Below are 22,184 nucleotides of genomic sequence, written 5' to 3'. Positions count from 1 at the left end.
ATGTATCACAGACTCCATGTCTCTGGGTGATAAGAAAGATTTCATTTTCACAATATTCTTTAACTGATAAAAACAACTAAAAATAAAAGACAGCATATATATATGGATGGATGGATGGATGGATGGATGGATGGATGGATGGATGGATGGATGGATGGATGGATGGATGGATGGATGGATGGATGGATGGATGGATGGATGGATAGATAGATAGATAGATAGATAGATAGATAGATAGATAGATAGATAGATAGATAGATAGATAGATAGATAGATAGATAGATAGATAGATATCGAATATGCACGCACGCACGCACACAGACACACACACAGACACACAGACACACACACACACACACACACACACACACACACACACACACACACACACACACACACACACACACACACACACACACACACACACACACACACACACACACACACACACACACACACACACACACACACACATAAAAAAAACACTATAATACAAATAATAGTATAATAAATAAAGCAGAGCTCAGGGTGTCATTTATCCTGATCGTCTGCTTCCAAACGCTGATAAGCATTTCAGGTTTGAAGGGTTAGTCAACAGGAGTTTCTCACAGGTGTCTGCGGTGGATCAATGAGCTAGTAACATATACCAGAGATCAATCTAAGAAGCAGATGCATGATCAGAACGGTTTTCCACATTATGCAGAGCAAACTGACAGATCTTTGATCGTGACAACAGACGCCACAAAAAAAGAAAGAAGCTCCCCTGTTCCTCTTCGCATCCGCTTTCATGTCTGGTGAGGTTCTGGTGCTCTGGGCATATGGTGCCTGGATCTCCTGTGATGACAAGTGACAGGTTAACAGAGCCGCCCGTGGGGGGCGCCGCACTGCGGCGGGGGGAGAAGGTGGGCTGTGAGTTTGCTAAACACTCCCATCTGTTCATATCCTGAGGCGCTACTGTATCATCTTATGCAAATGAACTTGTGCGGGAAGCACGTTAATGCACATACAGTACAGCAGAGTTAAGAGAGCAGTTAGATGAGAAGTGGAGGTTCAGCTTCTGCCTGCGAGCAAACTTTGTTTTGTGAATCAGATCAATTTCGGGATACATGTAATCTTGCCAACCCTGTTTTACCCATTAACCACAGCTAGGCTGGAGGCTGCCGTGTCTCTTAGGAAAACAGTCAAAAAGGTCCAGATGCCAAAGATCTGACTTTATTGGTCCAGTCAACAAGGCTGAGATGCCAGCTGAATCTCTAACAATTTAATTTGCAACTTTCTCTTTTAAATAGTTTCTCCTTACAAGTTTAACCAATGAACGTTAATTTGGCTATTTCCCAAACATTTTAATAGCCCATCCTCCTTTCGACTGCCACAATAATTAGTCTCCCAAAGAACATATTAAAAACCATCAAGAAAGTGCACATAACATAAATAAATAAACAGCTTAAAAAACACTATAATATGTGTGTGTGTGTGAAAAAAGAACAGCGAGTGATTTTGTTTTTCACTGTACCATTTAGTATCTGGTGCAGGCTTGCCCACTGATTCTTTTCTTTTTATGTTGCTGAAGTGAAACATACAGTGTAGTTATAGAGACCAGAGGTCTTACTCAGGCCTAATAAAAGCCTAAAGTTTCCTGGCTTATATATATATATATTATATATATATATATATTATATGTCTAATATAAATATACTATACATCTAATTAACATTATGTAGAATTAGCAGCCTAAAAGTTTATGTGAAATTCACTTTTACATGGTGTTTGAACATAAATGTGTGTCGGCAGTGTGTGTACACAACCACCGTATAATGGTAAAAAATTCACCTACTCCACTTTTGAATCCCCACAAATCATATGTCTCAGAAAAAAGAACAGCGAGTGATTTTGTTTTTCATTTGTTGTTTGGTTCATATTAAAACATTATTATTTTATGAAGCAAGGAGAATGGTTTTTGTACTCAAAAATAAAATAAAATTATGACTTATATATGAATCAGCATATCGATTCATTAATTGGATCGCGTGTCAAACCGCCAAACTGCTGAAATCACTCGACTTTAGCAATCCGAATCATGAATCGATACACTATTTCATAACGGTTTTAAGCTAAGTTTTGAAATCGGCCCATTGCTATACAAGTGATTATTTAGGGGGGTTTTTTGCACAAAAAATATTCTCGTCGCTTCATAAAAATATTGTAGAATCAGTGTAGTGAGATGGGCTTTGTAATGACGTCTTTAGTGCCTTTATGGGTCTTGAGAGAGGAAATGACATTGGTGTCAATGGAGACCTTTCTGAGCCATCGGATTTCAACAAAAATATCTTCATTTGTGTTACAAAGATGAACGGAGGGCTTACGGATGTCGAACGACATTAGGTAATTAAGTAATTAATGAGAGAATTTTCATTTTGGGGTGAACTAGCCCTTTAAGTGCAATAAGACGTGAAAGAGAACTGAGTTTAATACTCACAGGACATGCCATCTGACATCCAGCTTCCTGTGTGCATGCTTCAGATGTGTGCGCTGCAGCGCTCAGAAAACCATTTATCAAAAGTTTAGATTGATATGACTTTAAAGCTACACTGTGTAACTTTTTTAGTTTATTCTTAGCTAAAATCACTTAGTTCTTTCAAAAATATATGTGCTCATTAATGTATATTTACTTCTTTCAAGTAATAAAGTATTCTCGTAAGTTTATAATATGCCATTGAAAATACATACGGGTGAGGGGTTCGGATGGCGGTCGCCATGTTGCCTCTCCATCTTGAAAGTACATTAGCCAAAGAGGGACATACCCGTAAATTCAAGCTTCGCTTTTCGCGTTTTAACACTCGATGGCACCGTGTCGCATGTGAAGAGGGGGATTGCTTGAGGCTGCAATATGATGATGGAGGATCACTCTTATTCTCGAGGATATTTGCCAGAGATGCCAAGGAAGTGGAAAAGAGAATTAAGACGGCAACGCAACAGGCAAATCAACAAGACAAAAGTAAATATTGGAGTGGCCTTTCCAAGATGGAAAGAGCTCATGAGGAGCAACGATTTTAAAAAGGATGCCGACGTTGCCTGCTTTCTTCTCGACAGGTAATATTAACTCAGCCTATTTGTGTATATTGGAAGTTTTATTGTTGCTTGGCTAATTATATCATGGTGTGCTGTGCATAACACTAGAACGACGTCTAGGATAGTTTTCCTCACGTCAATGATGAAAAAGTATTGCTTTCCTTGTAACATAAATCCGTGTTCTATGACGGATAACATGAGATTAATATTTTAATTGCATTATAATTTGTAGGCTATATATGTAAGCACTTTAAATTTTAGTTATTTTTAATTTATTTTACTGTATACACAATTAATGTAGTCTAATCTGATAATGCTAGTGTAAGTTAGATGTTTCTAAGCAAAACTTTCACCTTTACTTTTACATCTGTGCTGTAATCTTATTAATTTAAGATGTATTATTGCGCGATGTAAATATATTTCACACTAAGACACCTTATTATGACTAGCCTACGAATGGGGCACTAGTAGGTCATTAGAGAAAATCATATAGCCTACAATGTAACTTTGCCTTACGCTAGTGATGCCGTACAATATACAGGATAACGATAGCACTGATAAAAGTTACTTTACTAAGATTAGCTTGCATTCGTCTGGGAACCTGATAGCTGATGTTAGCAATGAAATGGTAAAAAAAAAATAACGGAAACGTAAAACTATTATTCATTTTACATAGATTAATTTGATCATAGATCATTTGGCAAATTAAATCACTGCAAATTACAATAGTTTTCAAAAGTAACCTCATCACTTGAAGCAACACTCACCGAAGAGGTTGAACTGGAAGCCATAATCTTTGACTAAATCGGCCACCGTAGGAGTTGAAACGAAATCGAAATTGAGAGGAACAGAAACTATTATTCACTGGATGGTCATATACCTTTTCACCGCTAGATGGGGGAAAATATCACACAGTGTAGCTTTAAAACACATGTGGACAATTAACTTCCGTGATGAGCTGTAAAGGCTGGACAGCAGCTCATTAGCATTTAAAGATGCATGCACCAAAACAGCATGTTCCATTTAAAAATGGGCATTTACAACATGGTATAATAAATTATCTATGCGGTATTTTGAGCTGAAACGAAGACATTCTGCGGACACCAGAGGTTTATATTATTATTAAAGGGGCATAATAGGTCCCCTTTTAGTAACAGCTCAACCATGTGAGACTTTCAGTTAGTTTTAGCGACAATGCCAATAACTTATTTTTAATAACTTATACTTTTTATTATACAATAAAAATGTTCTTTGCTATCTTAAAGTGAAAAAGAGTAGTAGTTAAAAGTGCATGTATTGTATTTACACTAGAGTTGTGTACTGCATATCCTTCAATACAGATTAAATCAATTTTACTTACACAAACAGAAATATACAGTGGTTAAATCCAGCTCGGTTAATCCTTGCGAGAGATTTAGGTATTAATGTGAAGGATTTTTAGAAAGCAGATGTCTTATCCCGTGTAAAATCTAAAAAAAAATAGTCAGATTAGCGGCTTGAGAACATTGAAACACATGTTATTTTTTACGATCAGCTGATACACAGAGAGCTTGATCTCTATAATCCTATAGCATGTAACTAGATACATGTATTATATTTGCTTTAGCTCTGAGATATAGTTTAAAATAAACCTAAGGAGCTTTTGATGGGAATGAAACGCTTCAAATAAAACCCTCAAATCCATGTAAAACTGATGTAATTACTTCACTAATATACTTTTGAGTTATGAGAGGAGGAGGAGGATGATAATAATAGTAATTTAGAGTTTCTTTTCCCCTGATTGGGCTGATTAATATCACACACTGACCTGATCATTTAAAGAGTTTAAAGATGAAGCGCGGCTCTCAGATGAACACAGTCAGAGATGTTGTGGGCTCTGAAGAGGTAATGAGAGCAGATCTCAGAGGCTGTCAGACCGCAGTCCCTCATTAGGTGCCAATTAGACATTAACGGCCTGACTTACTGCCATGGAGAGAAGTGATCTGTCTCTGCCCACCCCCGGACACATCAAACACACACTTGCAGTATGGCTCTGTGTAACATACTGCTCATTTTCTTTCTTTAAAACGATTTGTGTTTCTTTAAAACACAAAAATCGAGCTCATTTACTACAACATACTCGCGCAGGGTGAATATAAAATATGCAACTATCACAACAGACTTCTTCGATAAAACCTTGATGCAACATCCAATCAATTGCAGCAACAAATCCAATATTCTCATCTACGTCACGGCAGACGGATTCTCCCGGAGCACACTTGTGCTCTGGGTCAGTGAGCGTCTGTCTAAACCACTTCAGCTCAGCGGAGAATCCTGACAGGTCACCAAAAAAAACAAATATTTGCTCTTAAGCTTCTGGCCGCTTTAATTCATTTGTTTTCATCTCTGAGTTAATTCTGTTCATCTCCATATGCCAGGCGGATTACCGCACACCAATAGATCTGCTGTCTGGATGTGGACGCTTTAATTACTCCACGTGGCCCCTGTCTGTGTGGCCCTGGATTGCATCCCAGGGGTCCATTTTTCAACCTACTTATCAGACAAGTGGCATCACCATCACAGAAGGGAATTATATACAGTGCCATCTTCATCTACAGTCAAAAGACAGAGCAAAGATAAAACAAAAGTACATTTTTAATGCTTTTTAGTAGCATTTTCTAGATTATAAAGATTTTTAAAAAGATTTTTCTGTTATTCAATGATTTCAAATGTATTTTCCCCCAATCTTTTCTTATTACCATAATGCAAAACGTCAAGAAGACAAAAAAAACTATACATCCTTTATTTTTAGTCTATAATATACATGGTCCTACTCAAAAGTGATTTGAACCGGGGTTTCCAGCTTGGGAGGTGGGTGCGCTGTTTACACACACAGCTCTTACTGGCCTATGTCTGTTACACTCTCCCCCCTAAACGTCACTCCAATCCAGGTCAAGGAACCAAATGTAACTGGTTCTACTCAAACCCCTCTGAGCGGGATTCGAACCGGTGTCTCCAGAGTTGGAGGTGAGTACACTTATAAGGACGCAAAAACAAACAAAAAAAACACAGCCAATTGTGCGTCTCTTTGGGCCAAGGGAGTGAGGTTTACAGGCACAGCTCTTACTGGCCTATGTCCGTTACACTCACCTCCCTAAACCTCCCTCCCATCCGGGTCACGAGACCATATGTAAACGGTCCTACTTGAGCTGCTTCGAGCATGCTTCGAACCGGGGTCTCTGCTGTGGGAAGCAGGCACGCAAAAAGGACACTAAAGACCGCAGCCACTCACGTCAGTCGGTATTGCACCTTTTGGGGCTAGGGGAGTGGAGTGAGGTCTACATGCACGGCTCTTACTGGCTACGTGCGTTACACTCACCTCCCTAAACCTCATTCCCATTTGGGTCACGGCACGGGCTAGGGGAGTGAGGTTTACATGCACAGCTCTTACTGGCCTACATCTGTTACACTCACCTCCCTAAACCTCACTCCCATCCGGGTCACGGCACCAAATGTAACCGGTCCTACTCGACCTGCTTCGAGCAGGAATAGAACCAGGGTCTCCGTCTTGGGAGGCAGGCACACTAAAAGGACGCTAAAGACCACAGCCACTCACGTAAGTCGGTAGCTCACCTCTTGGGGCTAGGGGAGTGAGGTTTACATGCACCGCTCTAATGCCTGGTTCAGACTGCACGATATTAGCCCGAATTTGGCACAATCTGTTTGACGTAAGGTGTCGTAGGGATTCATAAACGATAATGGACGCCGGGACGCAATAATCGATCGTTTCATCTCGTATAGTGTGTCATAGTATACGACAACCGAATCCGCGTCTGCGATAGTTCACGACGTCATGACAGAAAGACTAGCATGTTTAATTTTTTTTGCGGTCCTTCACGACGGGTTCTGTCACGTGTAACGGTGACCAACCGGAGCACAGACAGTTTTCATACACAGCTTTCAAACACGGCGAAACGCATGAGAGATGACGGAGCGGCTAACTTTAGGTGGAATTATAAAATGGAGGAAAGATTCGTGGAGTTGTGGCAACAGTACTCCTGCCTGTACGATGTGTCATCGACGGACTACCACAACCAAATAAGAGAAATGCTGGCGAACGATAGCGGAAGCCCTTCAGAAACCCTGTGAGTAACGTTACTGGAATGTAAGCTTAAAAGATGTTTTACAAATACGTTGTGGGAACAAGCTTTTACTTCTGGCTAATAACTAAATATTTAATATAAAAAGAACAATATTTTACCTCAAGTTCTCTTTGGAGGATTGACAGCCCATTATGTCCTCTTCCAGCAAGCCAGGAACGTGTCCTTTGTTGGGTTTTATTTTTATTTTTGCACTTTTCTAAACATAAAACAGCCAAAACACGCTGCTTCGGACATCGTTTTTTGTGCTCTTGTTTCTGAAAGTCGATGACATCACGCACGTCGTGACAACAAGCGATGATTGGTCGAGTAGCAACGTGTAGTCTGACATGTTTCTAGTCCAGGACACGACAAGATTTTAGGAGTAAAAATCGCGTAATCTGGCACAGTAACTATCGTAACAGACAGAAATATCTTGTAGTCTAGACCAGGCTTTACTGGCCTACATTTGTTACACTCACCCCCTAAATCTTGCTCTCACCCCGGGCACAACACCAAATGTAACTGGTCCTACTTGATCCGCTCCAAGCGGGATTCGCACCATATTTTCTGCATGGGAGGTGGGCGTGCTAAAAACTATGTTAAAGACTGCAGTCAGTGCCTATATACATACATTTATACACACACCTACATAACATATGATGTTATGTATATACGTATACAATAAGTATATGTTTTAATAATTGGTATTATACACAGACACAAACTTGAGCCCTAAGCAATTAAAACATAACCAAAACATTAACTACTCCAAAGGAATTTATATTACTATAATGAGAATCAACATAACAATAATAAAAATAATAATAATAATAAAAAACTCAATATAAAATGCCCAGACACATTATATTAATGACAATTTGGGGGGCAATGTTCTTAATAGTAATGAAAAAAAAAAAAAAAAGCAACATAATGGCTCTGCTTCTCTGTACACAGCCCTGTTGATGCAATGTCTTCTTTTCCCCTCTAAATCTTACATCTCAGGGGTCAGCATGCTGAGGTCACCCCTCCCCCCAGCCACCCTACTTCCACTCATCTGTCCATCTAATCTGCTGAGACCCATCTGCTCAATGCACCCCACACAGAAGACTAGGCAAAAACGAGCAGAGACGACAGCAACACAAGCTGTTTGACGTGTGCGCCCATCACTCACCAATGTTTGTCCAGTGTCTAGCTGCTGACTCGCTCAAACCCTTAGCTGAACGACAGGTGCAAAGTCACAGCACAATTTATACGTCAGAACTATGATAAAAAGATGAATGGCAAATTTAAAATTTGAGACAGACAGACAGACAGACAGACAGACAGACAGACAGACAGACAGACAGACAGACAGACAGACAGATAGATAGATAGATAGATAGATAGATAGATAGATAGATAGATAGATAGATAGATAGATAGATAGATAGATAGATAGATAGATAGATAGATAGATAGATAGATAGATAGATAGATAGATAGATAGATAGATAGATAGATAGATAGATAGATAGATAGATAGATAGATAGATAGATAGATAGATAGATAGATAGATAGATAGATAGATAGATAGATCACTCAGTTTGTTTAATTCATGCAATAAACACACAGTGTCTGAAAAACTACTTGAGCCAAAGCTTTAAAATGAATACATAGATGTCATCAATTATAAATCCAGGTTCAGATGAGAATGCATTTATACATTTTAACACATTTTAACAAGTGTGGCATCTGGGGTTAGTCATTCATAAATAATTCACCATATGTTCACAATATTCATATCAGGAGTCATTTCTGTGGAAAGAAACTGGTGTCTGGCTTCAAGTGATGTTTCTACAAGCCATATTGCAAAAATGTTTGTTTGCCCGTAAATATTGTATTACTATTACTATTATTATTATATTCTTTAAAGTTAAGTTCAATTTTAAAACTATATATTCTTTTCAGAGAATATAATTTGAATTTTTCTTAAACCCATTGGTCATTTTTTTCTTCGTAAGCACAAAAATAAGTAGATTTATGTTTAAATAAAGAATTGAATGGAAAAAAAATCCAGTGCGGTGTGCATCATCCATGAACAATGAATCTATTGCAAACCATATCATTATTTTATGCATGTCGGTCAGTTAGAATATCAATATTAAACAATAAATATGCCTTTCCCCCCAAAAAAAACATTCGTTCAGCCGTGTAAATGAACAGCTTTGTCTAAACTCAAACTTGACTGCGCAGTCATACAGAAAATGGCTGCTTACGGTCACATGATTTGGCCTCCATTTTGGAGTTTGCATGTTTGAGCAGCTGCACTAGCGGCAAAGCTTTACTGCGGGAGGAAGAGAGATAGCAGGCCTGAAACCTCAGAGTGCAATAGAAAGGATGAAACATACTTACAAACAGAGTGAGTAATAACTGTTAAGAGAACAGGGCTTATCTTCTCCGCACAGATAATATGAAGCTCTCAATTAGATGAAACGCAACTCCCCCCTCTCCCCTTTCAGTTATTTTGTTCAATTTCTCCAGGCAATTTACTAAAAAAAAAAAGGCGCAGGAGATTTTACTGGCTACAAATAGAAGAGGCATGCAACGTTTCAGCCAATCATTTACCTGCGTAGCTAGCAGCGGAGAACCCTAGCAACAACATTCTATTTACTGAGGAACATGGAAGTTTTTTCCTCGTCCCAAAATACAGTTCTGTCTTATGTTATTTGTAATTTTACCTGAAAGCATACAGTAAACCCTCCTTGATATTGACCAGGCTAATAAAACCACCCTAAGGTAGGTTATCAACACACATCTAGCTCTATAGGACATTAAACAGTGCAGTGAACTTATTCATAAATCGGTGAGTAAACACATATCAAACATGAACAGCAGAGTTATACGCAATAACAACAGCTAAGTCCTTGTAGCTGTTAGCTGTTAGCTTTGTTTGTTTCAGGCAGCGTAGTGCAGTCTTGCAACGCAAACAACCTTGAGCGTTTTACTCTTGCTTTACTGAGCGTTTCACCCTCTTCTTCTATTCACCAACATTTCAAAGATTATCATGAAAGCTCCTGCCAGGTTTTTTTCCCTTTTCTCTGTGTAAACAATAGCAGGGAAGCGGTGTGTAAGGGGGCTGTGGTCATGAGCACAATGAACGCTGAACAAACGTCGCCTCCATTCAAACACACTGCAGCAGCTGTCCGCCGACGATAAGGGCTCATGGACACGGTCCTCAAGAGTGATTAGCTGCTGCTGTGTAAAAAAAACGATTTGCAGATGCAGGATACAGAACAAGGAGTCAAAGGTCAAACAAAGATTATAACATCATCATAATTAGCCAGATTAGGGGACAATTTTTATATTCTAATTTAAATCTTTAGGGAAACAAATGTTACTTTTATGATTTGTTTTCTAAGCTGGATATGTACCGTGGCCCAGTAGTGCAGCCGTACTAAATTAAATCACAACACAACGAAATCGCCACAGCACAACGTAAACAAGGCACATCACAATGTAATCACCACAACACAACGAAATCGCCACAACACAATGTAATCGCCACAGCACAACGTAAACAAGGCACAACACAATGTAATCACCACAACACAACGAAATCGCCACAACACAATGTAATCGCCACAACACAACGGAATCGCCACAACACAACGAAATCGCCACAACACAACGGAATCGCCACAACACAACGAAATCGTCACAACACAACGAAATCGCCAAAACACAACGAAATCGTCACAACACAACGAAATCGCCACAACACAACGAAATCGCCACAACACAACGAAATCGCCACAACACAACGAAATCGCCACAACACAACGGAATCGCCACAACACAACGAAATCGCCACAACACAACGGAATCGCCACAACACAACGAAATCGCCACAACACAACGAAATCGCCCCAACACAACGGAATCGCCACAACACAACGAAATCGCCACAACACAACGGAATCGCCACAACACAACGAAATCGCCACAGCACAACGGAATCGCCACAACACAACGGAATCGCCACAACACAACGGAATCGCCACAACACAACGAAATCGCCACAACACAACGGAATCGCCACAACACAACGAAATCGCCACAACACAACGAAATCGCCACAACACAACGGAATCGCCACAACACAACGAAATCGCCACAACACAACGAAATCGCCACAACACAACGAAATCGCCACAACACAACGGAATCGCCACAACACAACGAAATCGCCAAAACACAACAGAATCACCACAACACAACGAAATCGCCACAACACAACGAAATCGCCACAACACAACGAAATAGCCACAACACAACAGAATCACCACAACACAACGAAATCGCCACAACACAACGAAATCGCCACAACACAACGAAATAGCCACAACACAACAGAATCGCCACAACACAACGAAATCGCCACAACACAACGAAATCGCCACAACACAACAGAATCACCACAACACAACGAAATCGCCACAACACAACGGAATCGCCACAACACAACAGAATCGCCACAACACAACGAAATCGCCACAACACAACGAAATCGCCACAACACAACAGAATCACCAGAACACAACGAAATCGCCACAACACAACGAAATCGCCACAACACAACGAAATCATCACAACACAACGAAATCGCCACAACACAACGAAATCGCCACAACACAACGAAATTAAACCACAGGCCCGTTGTGTTTCCGTTGTGTTGTGGCGATTCCGCTGTGTTGTGCCTTGTTTCCGTTGTGTTGTGGCGATTCCGTTGTGTTGTGCCTTATTTCTGTTGTGCTGTGGTTTAATTCTGTTGTGTTGTGGCGATTTCATTGTGTTGTGGCGATTCCGCTGTGTTGTGGCGATTCCGCTGTGTTGTGCCTTGTTTCCGTTGTGTTGTGGCGATTCCGTTGTGTTGTGGCTTATTTCTGTTGTGCTGTGGTTTAATTCTGTTGTGTTGTGGCGATTTCGTTGTGTTGTGGCTGCACTACTGGGCCACCGTAGATATGATCCACTCTGAGGTTTGATCATGTAGGTGGGAAGAACTGTAAAAAACACCATCATATGAGCAATTTAATTGATTCTGAAATCAGAAACTGGATTCAGTATAAGATAATTTAATTGACCAAGAATACACTGACTACATGATTCTATCCAGTGCAAAATTGGAGCCTGGTCATGAGGGGATTCAAATTAAAAGGGCTTGGGGACATCAGGCAAGAATATTTTCTGTCATTTTTCTGTTGATTCCACCAAAGTCATTTCAATTTTAATAAGTGTTTTCTCAACATTGCAACATTGCATATCTAATACTCCTGATTAACACAATGGTTATTATGTGAATTATCACTCAGTTTCAGTGTTATTTAACCATGCATTAATGTCTTTGGAAGGCTTTTGTCTTTTGACGTAAATGTAATATTTAATGCACTTCATGTTGTTGATAACAAAGAATGGAATATATTTTATTTATCTTTGTATTTTTATATTAATATGGTACAAAACTATTTTACTCAAATCAATGGGATGAACAAATTACCTCAAAAGTAATCTAAAAGTAATCCAAAAGTAGTCAGATTACATAACCTTAAATATGTAATGTAATGTATTACATTACTAACTACATTTTTCACCATGTAATTTGTAATCAGTAACCGATTACAATTAGTAAGTAATCTACACAGATTTATCATAAGAATCAAGAAATGATACCGAACTCCTTTCAATCACTTTAATCTGATGCCTGAGAAACCAGTGAGCCATGGGAACATTTCCTATGCAAAAGCACACTTGAATTGCTCCCTCTGTGTTCCCGTAATTCTCTCTGGCACCCGCAGAATGATTAATGCACACCGATATTGATTTTTTCTTCGCCTTTTCAGAGTATCCCTTTTATTTATCCGACTAAGGTTCGCTTGTCTCCGTCAGAGTGGAAAGGGCACAGGGATTCAGAGAGGGTTGGGAATTCTGGGAATTGTGCTCACTTAACACTTGATGTACAGAAAAGGTTTTAAAACAGTTTGGCTGGGGAGGCACCACCCCAGAGCCACTTTCTCTCCAGTTTGCCTGTTTACACATGCTGTCCTCGGTGGGCTGGTTGACCCATTTTTCTCTGGATAACAATACTTCAACCAATCACAGGGAAAACGGAGGACATGAGCCCCCAATCCTGCCTGTCATACACAGAAACACCGACTGCAGAGGCGCAAGCTCAGCCTCTCCTAGCTCGAAAAAAGCCGCAGTGGGACCAGTTAAAAACATTCGCACTCCTATACCATTGTTTTAAATGCTACACAACCGTTTCTTTAATTTTCAAGCATGGTAATATTTCAACCATACATTTGCATGAACAGATTTGTGTACTACTTCTCCTAATTGTCAAAATTTAACAATATACTGATTGCTCTCGGCCCCACCGGCTTAACGATCTTGAAATATTGAGCATTTATGGGCATTTATGAAGCAGATTAGCGCTAATGAATCTAATCGTTACTGCTGGGCCTTGTTAGATTCAGTCCATTAAATGGGTGTTGGGTTAAACGTGCTTTGCCCCATGATGGGCGCCAAATGTGATTTTCAGAGAATGGTCAGCTCGCTGCTCCATGGTTTTCAAAATGTCAAAAACACAACGGGGAAACATAGAAAGGAAGATCTCCAGAACGCCTCCAGCTTTGGTTGACGCACAACACGCCCGAGGTGGGATTTGCTCACTCGGAAAGAAATGGCAAAACTGGCAGTCTTTACGACATTTAATCTCCATCCATACGTGTAAGCTTCTTTGAGCGAGAAGGTAGTATTTATTTTCATGTTCGCCAAATCTGTCTGCAGCGAAATGCATTTGTTCACTGCGGAATATGAGCAGGGTAGAACCAGAAAGAGGGAGAGAATGGAACAGAAAGGGTCTGTCTCACTGGAGCTCTCTCTCTCTTTAGCGGTTGTTCTGGCCAGAGGTCTCAGTGCAAGGCATGTGTGCGGAATGCTAAAGACTCTCTAAAGTGCCTGTAGCGGTTTGCTCTGTGGCTCACCACTGCATAACACAGCCGCCTGCATCCAGATCTTCCCACAATCCCCTGCGACTAAAGCACCTGTGCAATAGCAAATAATACTGAATCTACTTCAGCCATAAAACCCCAGTTATAGTACCTGCTGCGGCAATGATCATTATTACTGTTGCCAATACTTTACATTAAAGGTGCTGAATGTATTTTTTGACTGTATTAAAGAATTAAAATGCCATACTATATGTGCAGAGATTTAGGAAATATGCTTAAAAAATGTTTGTTTCTCCAAAAAAAAAAAAAAAAAAACAATGCTACAACCAGTTACTCTGCTCTGAAATGTGCATTCCGTGTCAGAATGTCTGTTTTTGTTTTGGTCTTTGTGTTCCCTCCCACTGCCAATTTACTCAATAGTATTTCGACACTCCGGGTGTCATGTTGCCAAGAAAACACAGCGGCCATGGAAGCCAGCGAATGAACTGGATCAGAGGTCACAGATTCAACCCGACCTAAAAAGCTTTGACATCCATCTAAACAGCTCTCTGTCCAGAGGCATTTAAAAATGGGGATAATTCAGCTAATCAGGGCCTTCACCTAATCGCCTTCCATTGTCAATTGCGTTCGTTTCTGTTGTGTCCTCAATCTGGCAACCCACGTGAGTGTCATAGGCGTAAATCAAGCTAAGGGTCAGGATTCACCCCATCTGAGGGATGTCCCCCCCTAAAAAAACACATTGTGTATTGTAAATAATATAATTATATACACTTAAAATAATTGTGTATGTAGTAAAACCATATGAATGCAAACAGGGCAACAACAATGCAGCGTTTTTTTTTACATCTTTTTTTTTGTAGTCTCCCCTCTCTTGCCTCACAGTGGTTTGGTCCACCACGTACCTCACCTACACACACAAGTCCGGTGGAAGAGAACAAAGTTCTTCAGTAGTTGTGGAGTAAGGAGATGTTTAGGCTATTTTATTCACTTTTTAAACATCGGATGAAGTGATTATTTTCTCTTTAATACAGACAATCCTTGAGTTATTGAGTTATTAATAAATTAGCAATGACAATTTTTTTTTATATCAAATGTATTTTTCCATGAGTCCGAAATGTTAGCGATTATTGTTTGTTTGCTTGTTGTAAGTCACCCACAACAACGGACACGGCGATAAGCCAATATGTGAACTGATATTAGGCTAATATTGTAGATTTACTGCTGTGTTGGGTTTTGCTCAATACTATGTGGAAGAAGCAATAAAATGGAATAATTATATTGTCACGTGGTGAACATATGATTACTCATATTAAAACAACTATTGCTTTGTGTTGTTGGCCAGATTAAATGACAGAGAACATAAAAACGGACATAAGATATCTTTTTTCAGTACACCAAAACTCCACACATATCCTTACAAGTACAAGTTGGCTGTATTATTGGTGTCCCCTTAAAAAAAAGGTGGTGGGGCAACAACTCTCGCCAATATTTTGAATTTGGACTGCAGTACCAATTTCAACCACTAGCTATTAATATGAAATACTGTACCTTTATGGAGGTTTACAACCGCAATTCCACTCGCAGTTTTTCTTCTTCTGACTCATTAAAAAGAGGAGGGCTAATGCTTTTCTAAGTGGACAGACTTGCAATGTTGACTTTGTACACAATAAAATGGCAGACATACCATACATCTACACTAAAGGGATAGTTAAGTTTGAAATTAAATTTTGATATGTTTTAGCTTACCTCATGGGCATCCGAGATGTAGGAGTATTTGTTTCCCCAGTAGTTTCAATTTTGATCATTTTAGGTCAAACCGTTCTTGTCTGCGTCTCACATAATGCAGGTCTATGGTCACCACCTCAAAGAGCATACACAGAGAAGTCCAAATTAAACAATCCCCCATCGTAAGTACACACTGATGGCCTAAGACACGAAACGAGCGGTTTGTGTGAGAAAACGAACAGTATTTATATCGTTTTTACCTCTTGTACACCACTACGTCCGACTGATCCGAGGTGTGCGTGTTTCCTGTGGTGTACAAGAGGTAAAAACTATATAAATACTGTTCGTTTTCTCACACAAACCACTCGTTTCATGTCTTAGGCCATCAGTGTGTAATGACGATGGGGGATTGTTTAATTTGGACTTCTCTGTGTATGCTCTTTGAGGTGGTGACCATAGACCTGCATTATGTGAGGCACAGACAAGAACGGTTTGACCTAAAATGATCAAAATTGAAACTACTGGGGAAACAAATACTCCTACATCTCGGATGCCCATGAGGTAAGCTAAAACATATCAAAATTTAATTTCAAAGTGAACAATCCCCTTAAAGGAGGAACCCAAGTAACATTTAAAGACCGGAATTCTAACATTTGAAACCAAAAACGTTTCTTTTCTTGATGGAGTCCAAATGCACCACACAGAAATACAGATCTTAATATTTTATAACAAAAAGTATAGCTTTTCTCTTACTTACATGAGTTCACTTAGAAAGCTTATTTATTTATAGCATACAGCAAAAGAATAGGTTTTAGAAAATTTAAGAGGGGCCATCAGCAAATGTACAGTACATCACAAACACACACGCACGCAGATTGAACACAATCAGATAGAACTGCCCTCAACAGCTTCCGTGGAAAGATGAAAGTGTTCCACACGCAGTGAACTGTGTTTAAACTGTGTTTGTTTCCAGGAATATTGCTTTACCTATGAAATATTTAGCACGGAAAACACGCACAGACAAGCGGCAAGCTAATGTTTTGTGACAGCCACTATTAAATGACAGACATCTGTCAGATTCATTGCACATTTTCTCTGTTCTATGTTAAAATAGACCCGTTTCGGGCTCCGACGTTCATATAGGAATTTAATGTGCACACAAATTGAGATTGAGCATTAGATGTGAGATGCTTGAAGAATTTTAAGACTGCAGGCGAACATTTGTCACATTACTCCCTTAAGAGAAATAAAAAATTCATATATCACATCGGTATCTTTTACCCGTACAAAAAATGCGACACATCTATGGAAAATGTCCCCGCTCGCTCCCCAGTCTAAACGACTTTTGATTCTTTATTGAATTTGCTAAATGCCCCATAAAACGAGCCGACAGCCCTGAGGGAAGGAAACAGTTGTGTAGACAAGTGTTCCATTTAGCTGATACGGATTTTCAAAACCGCGCTGCCTCTGGAAGGGAAGTAGGTCAATACAGTGAATCTCGGTGACACGACTGCCACCGTCCACTTCTTCAGGATTAGACAGCCGTGAGCCGAGAGAGGAGCTCTTTATAAGAGCGTTACTGTGACAGCATGCCAAGTTAGAGACTAATAAATCTCACGTTGTCACCAACAGGACAAGAAATGACTTAAAGATGTGAATGTGTTTTCAAGAGCAGGCTTGAAGTTGTTGGGGAAACTCAAAAAAAAAAAAAAAGCAAGGGCTTAGGACTTGTAAAACTTGCTTAGAAACATCAAAACTACACATTTAGAGGTGCCTGTATGTATTTTGAATCACACAGAATAGTTCCCCTTAAAATCATTTTCTTATCTTTGTGTTCTAAATCTGTTTGATTTGCTTTCTTCTGTGAATCAGAAAAAGTGAATGTTCGAAAAAATGTCCTGGCCAGTAGGCCCTATTTTGAAAGCGATTGGCGACAACATCTGTCAAGGTCCAAAAAAGCATCATAAAAAGGTTTATATGACTCATGCACCACAATAACTGTGGGAATGTAACTCTCAAATCAAAAATGGCAGCATTGACGTCAATGACATTTGATTCCCCATTTACTTTCATTATACAGAAACGAGTGGACACAGAGGTTAACCGGTTTGGAGCAGCATGAGATGACACTGGTGAACTATCCCTTTAAAGTAAGATAACACAGCATCCATAGAAGTTCAAGCGCAAAATATGCAGACAAGTATCCATTGTCTTACCTGAGACGAGTGGTACGGTGTCTCTCTCCCATGACACAACAGTGATGTAGTTCTCCACTGAGGAAGGAATAATGCACTTGAAGACCGCTACGCTGCCTCTCATCGCGGTCTGGTCCGCCACACGGACCGTATAGGGCTCTCGTAAAACTAGAGAGAAAGAGCTGGTGTCATTGGTAAAGAAAGGAACACTGAAAAAAGATGTAAACATCCTTAAAGCTGAAATGTTATTAATATTAAAATATTTTCTTCTAGTTGAATATGCAGAGGTAATTAGTATTTTTTTGCAAAATGTAATGTAATGTAATCTACACTGTAAACCGGATTAAGTTGGAAAAACTATATTTAGGTAACCAGTTACATTAAAATTTTTAAGTTAATAAATTCAAAATGTAAGTAAGTAGATCTGGCAGCTTTCAATTTGTACTCATACATTTTAATTGCTTTTGACTGGAACATTTTTAGTAAGTCAAGCATTTAACTTAAAATTATTATGTATTCTCAGTTTAAATATTTTTAGAAGTGGCAATTTAGCTACCTATAACTAGCTAATTTAGCTAATGCTAATTGGTAACACAATGCTTCGAATAGCATTAGCACAGAATAGCACTTGCTGAATGAGTATAATATAAAACATTTAATATGCGGGTTCTCAAAACAAGCACAAGATAATGGTAACCCATAAAAAAAACAAAAAAACAAACAAATAGAAACTCTTCTAAATTAGCGTAGCAAGACATTAAACACTACTAAATCTCCCATTTAACATTAATCTAGCACACACAATATAAAACACTTTTATAACACAATTTTAGCATTTACTCTCCCTTTCAGTGTCAAGGTAAAGCATGCTGGGAAATATAAATCCCAGCCCTGTGTTAGGTACATTTAAGTTGGTCTAAATAAAAATAAAATAAAAAAACAGTTCATAAATTTCGAAAACAACTAAACAATTCAGATTACTTACCATGAGGCAGTTTTGTGATCTCAAAAGAAAGTTCGAAACACTCACGAAAATGTATTTGATTGAACTTACAGTTTACCTTCTCAAACTAATTACTTTTTTCTGAGCGTTGGGGTTTACAGTGTATGGCACTATCAAAACATTGGTCTTTTTTTATGATAATCCATAAGAACACTGGCTTAACCAATGGCATGAGTTTAGGGCAGGACTATCTGTTTGTCTGACCAATAACCGATTGGAAGAGGGAAACCTGTTTGAAAACAGTCATTATTTTTGTTATTATATTTGGTATCACTAGTAGTGCAGAAATTACAGATTTGGGGTCAGATTTACTAAACAGGGCAAATTAGTTTGAGAGCGCAATTCCAAAAAAACGCAGACGAGAGTGGAAAATTCAGCACAAAATACTGATGATGCGCATTTAAAAAAAAACAGATGCTGCTGGATAATTTCATAATGACTAACACAATCTGCCAGGAGAAGCAAAAATTAGCATCTGGTTTAAGACATGCTTTTTTTAGGTGGTGGTAAATAATGGCGCAAATACCAGTAAATTGACTAGCCCAATCCGTAGTAAATCACCTTGCACCTTTAAATACTCTCCTCCCATAAATGTTGCGTGTGAAGGGGAAACTTCTACAAACAGATATACAATAAGGTCCATCACAAAAATAATCTTGTCTTTACAGCGCTATTTTTTTTCACTGCGTGTCTTTAGTAAATCCTGACAGTAGTTTTAAATGCCAAAATCGGGTTTGCGCTGGCGATTTACTGTTAATAAATCTGACCCTTGGCCTTTTAAAACAAGATACTGTAAAAGTTTCCTGAGAGGCAAATGTTTTGTTTTCAGAATATATATATAGGATATTAGCATTTATGCTATATTCATTTATGAATGCTTATATCTGATTGGCTGATGAACGTTCTGGGGTGTGCAATTATTTTCTTGGAAACACACAGCGAACGTAGGTCCAGGCTGCTCTCTTGACCGCATTACAGTTCCATATCACTTCACACAGTTAACTGAAATTACAGGACTTAAAAAACAAACAACATAAAGCAACTTAAAGGCTACATGACATTTTTTCACTAGTGAGGTAATAAGCTGTTTAGAGATGCACATAGGTAGCCTAACGGCCGTTTCACACATACTCCGTCTGCAGTGCGTGTGCAGTGCATATTTTTTCTAGTACCCATGTTAACGGATGACAGCTTTCACCCTGCACGCGGATGCGGTCCGTCAGTCCGTTCCAGGAGCGTTCCGTCTGCAGCGGTGCGATGATCGTTTTCGTACCGAGTCTATTTTTTGCTGCACTGCTGCATTAAAGCGATAGAACATAGTTTGCATTAAAATAAACATGTACTGATGCGAAAATCTAGTAATTTCACCACAGATGCATATAATTTAAAAATATACTCTTGTTTCAGAGTCAACACATGGCTTTTTTTCTCAAGTAAAGCAAGGAAACGACACCTTAAAATGTGCCATTATGGAGAGCACTCGTCCTTCTTGGAGGTGGAAAGCAAAGTTCTTTATGACCTGCAGAATTTCATTTAAAGGGGTTTAAAAACGAAAGAAAAGACGAGAGTTGGCTGTTTTTGAATAGCCTTTTGTAAGTTTCTAATTTAAAATGTTTGTGATTTTAGGCTATAACCTATGTTTGAATGTTTTGCCACTAAGTGTGAGCTAAATCTAAAGTACTAGGCTATATAGTATGCAACGCAACAGACGAAGTACGTGTGAAACGGGCGTTACATATAAAATGTATTGTGAGTAGGACTATTTCTTCTAACTTGTTTAATTTGTGTGCGGTACAGGATGAGTCATCAATATTTTTGGTCTATTTTTCCAGGTAAGAAAGACTGTAAATTTAAATGATGTATATCAGCTAAAAGAATTAGTTTAGGACATTTTAGGAGTACATATTTAAGAGAATAGCATATAGATTAGCCTCAAGGCAAATAGACATCTACTAAAATTCACAGAAGCCTCATATCTATTTGTGTCTTTAAAAACATTTGCAACAATCTATGCTATCTTTAAACACTCACCAGCCTTAATATGAACATCTTGGCTTCTAATTTTCCCTGAAGGATTTTCCGCTGTGCAATAGTAAGTGTTGTCATGGATCACTTTACTAAAGCTGGACGGAGGAAAGTGGAAGATCTGGAGAGTGCCGTTTGGGTGGACATGGCGGATCCCTGGGACGTTGTAGCTCTCCTCGCCGGTGGCCAGATACCAGCGCAGGGTAGCAGGCGGCACCGCTGCTGCAGGACAGGGAACCAGAGTCCCCGTGGTGCTGGCGAACACTACCTCTTGCAGAGATGCATTGACAAAATACAAGCTGGAATGTAGGTCTTCACTGAGAACTGCAGGAGACAATAGAGGACATGCGGTTAGTGTCTGAACTGTTCATGCAGTCTGAACCATTTTTAGAGTTAATCAGAACACAAGGTCATTTCTCTCTTTTTGAAAGAACTAACACCTTGTTTGTCACAGCTGGTCTGCACATCTCCAGGGACGCATCACTTTAACAGCTCATAAATATATTAAAACAGTTAGTCTTGGCACTTTTTAGTCACTATGGTCCATTAGATTCAGGATTCAGAGTCATACATGCTTACATAGACAAAACCTCTCAGATTTGGAGCTCAAATACGTCAGGTAGCTCTGAACAGGACTGACCAAGGCTTAAAGGGATAGTTCAGTCAAAAATGTTCCAGTGTTGTTAACCAGACAGTTTATGGGCCCTATTGACTTCCATTGTAGGCAAAAAAAAAAATACTATGGAAGTCAATGGCTACCGTCAACTGTTTAACGGAAAAATTAAACTCATACATGTTTGTAACAACTTCAGGGTGAGTAAATGATGACAAAATTGTAATTTTGGGGTGATCTATCCCTTTAAATCTTTTAAAAAAACAGACTGTACCCAGAAATAAGACAAATTATGCTAAATAACAGCTTAGTGAGCAATTTCTCCGATAGGGCTTTTAAAAGAGAAAGATTTAATTTAGAGAATGGGTGCTGAACCTTGTTTTAATGAAACGATGTAATTTCTCATATGTTTTAACACTTTATATTAATTTATTATATTTTTAATG

At 39.1% G+C, this 22,184-nt stretch overlaps 1 protein-coding gene across 5 annotated transcripts in view; it reads right to left on the bottom strand.

Moving 5' to 3' along the window:
- Positions 1 to 22,184, bottom strand: part of dscama (Down syndrome cell adhesion molecule a) — a 140,922-nt gene that overhangs the window by 73,532 nt on the left and 45,206 nt on the right. For all 5 annotated transcript variants that reach the window (XM_067432777.1, XM_067432776.1, XM_067432778.1 and 2 more), the window contains 2 exons: positions 21,132 to 21,449; positions 18,119 to 18,265 (listed from right to left, as the gene is read on the bottom strand). In XM_067432777.1, the coding sequence (XP_067288878.1) occupies positions 18,119 to 18,265; positions 21,132 to 21,449 (465 nt within the window). The remainder of the gene's footprint in view (positions 1 to 18,118; positions 18,266 to 21,131; positions 21,450 to 22,184) is intronic.

Source organism: Pseudorasbora parva, chromosome 23 (assembly GCF_024679245.1).
Source record: "Pseudorasbora parva isolate DD20220531a chromosome 23, ASM2467924v1, whole genome shotgun sequence".
In the NCBI taxonomy this organism is placed as follows: domain Eukaryota; kingdom Metazoa; phylum Chordata; class Actinopteri; order Cypriniformes; family Gobionidae; genus Pseudorasbora; species Pseudorasbora parva.
The sequence above is the reverse complement of the archived record's forward strand: the minus strand, read 5'-3'. Positions and strand labels throughout refer to the sequence as shown.